Source organism: Pangasianodon hypophthalmus, chromosome 2, assembly GCF_027358585.1.
Source record: "Pangasianodon hypophthalmus isolate fPanHyp1 chromosome 2, fPanHyp1.pri, whole genome shotgun sequence".
NCBI lineage: Eukaryota > Metazoa > Chordata > Actinopteri > Siluriformes > Pangasiidae > Pangasianodon > Pangasianodon hypophthalmus.
This window is the reverse complement of record NC_069711.1, coordinates 35,224,763-35,230,159: the sequence shown is the minus strand read 5'-3', so window position 1 is coordinate 35,230,159 and position 5,397 is coordinate 35,224,763. Positions and strand designations below refer to the sequence as shown.

The following is a 5,397-nucleotide window of genomic DNA, read 5'->3' as shown; positions in this document are numbered from 1 at the left end:
GTATACATTAGTGTGTGAAGGTGAGTGTACATTAGTGTGTGAAGGTGAGTGTACATTAGTGTGTGCAGGTGAGTATACATTAGTGTGTGAAGGTGAGTGTACATTAGTGTGTGCAGGTGAGTATACATTAGTGTGTGAAGGTGAGTATACATTAGTGTGTGCAGGTGAGTGTACATTAGTGTGTGCAGGTGAGTGTACATTAGTGTGTGCAGGTGAGTGTACATTAGTGTGTGAAGGTGAGTGTACATTAGTGTGTGAAGGTGAGTGTACATTAGTGTGTGCAGGTGAGTGTACATTAGTGTGTGAAGGTGAGTATACATTAGTGTGTGCAGGTGAGTGTACATTAGTGTGTGCAGGTGAGTATACATTAGTGTGTGAAGGTGAGTGTACATTAGTGTGTGAAGGTGAGTGTACATTAGTGTGTGAAGGTGAGTGTACATTAGTGTGTGAAGGTGAGTGTACATTAGTGTGTGAAGGTGAGTGTACACTAGTGTGTGAAGGTGAGTGTACATTAGTGTGTGAAGGTGAGTATACATTAGTGTGTGCAGGTGAGTGTACATTAGTGTGTGCAGGTGAGTGTACATTAGTGTGTGAAGGTGAGTGTACATTAGTGTGTGAAGGTGAGTGTACATTAGTGTGTGAAGGTGAGTGTACATTAGTGTGTGCAGGTGAGTATACATTAGTGTGTGAAGGTGAGTGTACATTAGTGTGTGAAGGTGAGTGTACATTAGTGTGTGAAGGTGAGTATACATTAGTGTGTGCAGGTGAGTGTACATTAGTGTGTGAAGGTGAGTATACATTAGTGTGTGAAGGTGAGTGTACATTAGTGTGTGAAGGTGAGTGTACATTAGTGTGTGAAGGTGAGTGTACATTAGTGTGTGAAGGTGAGTGTACATTAGTGTGTGAAGGTGAGTGTACATTAGTGTGTGAAGGTGAGTGTACATTAGTGTGTGAAGGTGAGTGTACACTAGTGTGTGAAGGTGAGTGTACATTAGTGTGTGAAGGTGAGTATACATTAGTGTGTGAAGGTGAGTACACATTAGTGTGTGAAGGTGAGTGTACATTAGTGTGTGAAGGTGAGTGTACATTAGTGTGTGAAGGTGAGTGTACACTAGTGTGTGCAGGTGAGTGTACATTAGTGTGTGCAGGTGAGTGTACATTAGTGTGTGAAGGTGAGTGTACACTAGTGTGTGAAGGTGAGTGTACATTAGTGTGTGCAGGTGAGTGTACATTAGTGTGTGAAGGTGAGTGTACATTAGTGTGTGAAGGTGAGTGTACATTAGTGTGTGAAGGTGAGTGTACATTAGTGTGTGAAGGTGAGTGTACATTAGTGTGTGCAGGTGAGTATACATTAGTGTGTGAAGGTGAGTGTACATTAGTGTGTGAAGGTGAGTATACATTAGTGTGTGAAGGTGAGTGTACATTAGTGTGTGAAGGTGAGTGTACATTAGTGTGTGAAGGTGAGTGTACATTAGTGTGTGCAGGTGAGTGTACATTAGTGTGTGAAGGTGAGTGTACATTAGTGTGTGAAGGTGAGTGTACATTAGTGTGTGAAGGTGAGTATACATTAGTGTGTGAAGGTGAGTGTACATTAGTGTGTGCAGGTGAGTGTACATTAGTGTGTGAAGGTGAGTATACATTAGTGTGTGAAGGTGAGTATACATTAGTGTGTGCAGGTGAGTGTACATTAGTGTGTGAAGGTGAGTGTACATTAGTGTGTGAAGGTGAGTATACATTAGTGTGTGAAGGTGAGTGTACATTAGTGTGTGAAGGTGAGTGTACATTAGTGTGTGAAGGTGAGTGTACATTAGTGTGTGAAGGTGAGTATACATTAGTGTGTGAAGGTGAGTGTACATTAGTGTGTGAAGGTGAGTATACATTAGTGTGTGAAGGTGAGTGTACATTAGTGTGTGCAGGTGAGTGTACATTAGTGTGTGAAGGTGAGTATACATTAGTGTGTGAAGGTGAGTATACATTAGTGTGTGCAGGTGAGTGTACATTAGTGTGTGAAGGTGAGTGTACATTAGTGTGTGAAGGTGAGTATACATTAGTGTGTGCAGGTGAGTGTACATTAGTGTGTGAAGGTGAGTGTACATTAGTGTGTGAAGGTGAGTATACATTAGTGTGTGAAGGTGAGTATACATTAGTGTGTGAAGGTGAGTATACATTAGTGTGTGAAGGTGAGTGTACATTAGTGTGTGCAGGTGAGTGTACATTAGTGTGTGAAGGTGAGTGTACATTAGTGTGTGAAGGTGAGTATACATTAGTGTGTGAAGGTGAGTATACATTAGTGTGTGAAGGTGAGTGTACATTAGTGTGTGCAGGTGAGTGTACATTAGTGTGTGAAGGTGAGTGTACATTAGTGTGTGAAGGTGAGTATACATTAGTGTGTGAAGGTGAGTATACATTAGTGTGTGAAGGTGAGTGTACATTAGTGTGTGAAGGTGAGTGTACATTAGTGTGTGCAGGTGAGTGTACATTAGTGTGTGAAGGTGAGTGTACATTAGTGTGTGAAGGTGAGTATACATTAGTGTGTGAAGGTGAGTATACATTAGTGTGTGAAGGTGAGTGTACATTAGTGTGTGCAGGTGAGTGTACATTAGTGTGTGCAGGTGAGTGTACATTAGTGTGTGAAGGTGAGTGTACATTAGTGTGTGCAGGTGAGTGTACATTAGTGTGTGAAGGTGAGTGTACATTAGTGTGTGAAGGTGAGTGTACATTAGTGTGTGAAGGTGAGTGTACATTAGTGTGTGAAGGTGAGTGTACATTAGTGTGTGAAGGTGAGTGTACATTAGTGTGTGAAGGTGAGTGTACATTAGTGTGTGAAGGTGAGTATACATTAGTGTGTGAAGGTGAGTATACATTAGTGTGTGAAGGTGAGTGTACATTAGTGTGTGAAGGTGAGTATACATTAGTGTGTGAAGGTGAGTGTACATTAGTGTGTGCAGGTGAGTGTACATTAGTGTGTGAAGGTGAGTGTACATTAGTGTGTGAAGGTGAGTGTACATTAGTGTGTGAAGGTGAGTGTACACTAGTGTGTGAAGGTGAGTGTACATTAGTGTGTGAAGGTGAGTGTACATTAGTGTGTGAAGGTGAGTATACATTAGTGTGTGAAGGTGAGTATACATTAGTGTGTGAAGGTGAGTGTACATTAGTGTGTGAAGGTGAGTGTACATTAGTGTGTGAAGGTGAGTGTACATTAGTGTGTGAAGGTGAGTATACATTAGTGTGTGAAGGTGAGTATACATTAGTGTGTGCAGGTGAGTGTACATTAGTGTGTGAAGGTGAGTGTACATTAGTGTGTGAAGGTGAGTGTACATTAGTGTGTGAAGGTGAGTATACACTAGTGTGTGAAGGTGAGTGTACATTAGTGTGTGAAGGTGAGTACACATTACTCTGCAGGTGAGTGTGTTACCTTTATTGACCACAGACTGCGAGGTGTCCAGCTCTCTCAGAATGGTTTGTAGGCTTCGGTAGATTTCCGAGTCGAGAGCCGCGAATTCTGAAAACACATCACACACAATCTTAAACATCACATTTATTAATTACTTAATTATAACTAATTTGATAAGTGATTATAATACATTTATAAACGTTTATAAACTGTTAATAAGACTCAGAACAAGAACCAGTACCTTCTGAATCCATACCGCTACAGTCGCTAGAGTTAGAGACCCACGATGCCATCATGTCAGCATGATGATGTCACTGTTGGTGGTCGCTATGATGGAAAGAAGCAAATAGATGTGCTACTGCAACACACACACACACACACACACACACACACACACACACACACACACACAGCTGACTCAGACATTCTGTTCCTTTATCGGCTCTCAACTTAGCCAAACTTTCTTTCTTCCAGCTACCCAAACATACACACACACATATACACACACACACACATATACACACACACTCACACACACACACACTCATACACACACACACTCATACACACACTCACACACACACACAATGTCCAAAAACAGGATGGAAGGAATGCAAAGTGGAACGAAAAACAGAAACTAACTCAGACTTGCTCCATCTCTGCTAAGCATTAAGCAAAACGAGCCACGTTTTCAACACACACACACACACACACACACACACACACACATACACACTCACACACACACAGTCATACACACACACACACACACACACCTCAACAAACACACACAGTTAAAAGAAATCTCCATTCTCTGACCTGTTTTGTAGAGTTCTGTTCTGGACTACATCGCCATGCACATGAAGTCGACTGAGAGAGTGAGAGAGTGACACGCCGAATAACACTTCCTCTATCTACTGCGCACACACACACACACACACACACACTCACCCAGCCAGTCCGAAAGAGACTGACAGAGAGAGAGAGAGAGAGAGAGAGAGCGAGAGAGCAAGTGAGCGAGGGAGGAGGAGGAGGAAGAGAGACAGTGTGTGTGTGTGTGTGTGTGTGTGTGTAGAGGATGGAATAAACAGAGGAAAGTTCAGAGGGTGGACAAGGAAACAAGGAAAGGTAGTGTTGATTAGAAGTGTGAGAAAGCGTGTGTGTGTATTGGTGTATGTGTGTGTGTGTGTGTGTGTGTGTGTGTGTGTGTGTGTGTGGGTGTGTGTGTGTGTGTGTGTGGGTGTGAATGGCTGATTGTATAAGTCGAGTCCAGGAATAAGTCGAGTCTACATTTAACCCTGACTCTCGATGTGTCTGAAACCACACCCTGTTCACTACATAGTGCACTATTTAGGAATTTCTACTATTTCTATCCAAAAGCAGTGTGTTCATAAAGTCCCACAATGCACTGCAGGAGGTCAGTGTCAAAAACTCTAGCAGCTACAGAATACCCATCATGCACTGCACTGATTTAGTATAGTATTAATGTGAATATTAATGAGCGTATAATGGATAGTGATGAGTGTATGATGGGCAGTAATGAGACTATAATGAATATTAATAATGAATAATGAATATTAATGAGCATACATTGGATAGTAATGCATGTTTAATAAGTAATAATACATGTATAATTAACATTAATAAGTTTGTAATGGATATTAATTAGCGTATAATGAATATAATTACTGAGTGGACGGATGTGTAAAAGCAAATACACAGGTAATTCCAACGCAGACACGCCCACCACAGACACGCCCACCGCAGACACGCCCACCGCAGACACGCCCACGTGGAAATAAAAAGGACACCTTTCTACCTGTTGATTTATTCTCGTATTTTATTTTATTGTTTAGCTAGTGTTAGCTAGCTACACTGTTCAAAGTCTTTTCAACAAGGTTCATGTATTTAGCTTGCATATTAGCTAGCATATTTTAGCTTGGTGAGCTGGTAGTTGAGATTTTTTGTCATAGTTTATAGTCTATGGGTTTGTTTTCGTCGGC

General features: G+C 41.5%; 1 protein-coding gene across 3 annotated transcripts in view; it reads right to left on the bottom strand.

Annotated features, from left to right (window-relative positions):
* Positions 1–4,377, bottom strand: part of LOC117599943 (phosphoinositide 3-kinase regulatory subunit 6) — a 26,405-nt gene extending 22,028 nt beyond the window's left edge. Inside the window, exons 1-3 of one of the 3 annotated variants that reach the window (XM_053228845.1) lie at positions 4,214–4,377; positions 3,636–3,752; positions 3,416–3,502 (exon numbers count right to left, since the gene is read on the bottom strand). In XM_053228845.1, the coding sequence (XP_053084820.1) occupies positions 3,416–3,502; positions 3,636–3,690 (142 nt within the window). In that variant the 5' untranslated portion in view covers positions 3,691–3,752; positions 4,214–4,377. The remainder of the gene's footprint in view (positions 1–3,415; positions 3,503–3,635; positions 3,753–4,213) is intronic. The other 2 variants (XM_053228853.1, XM_053228850.1) reach the window with 2 other exon arrangements.
* Positions 4,378–5,397: the final 1,020 nt, after the last annotated feature.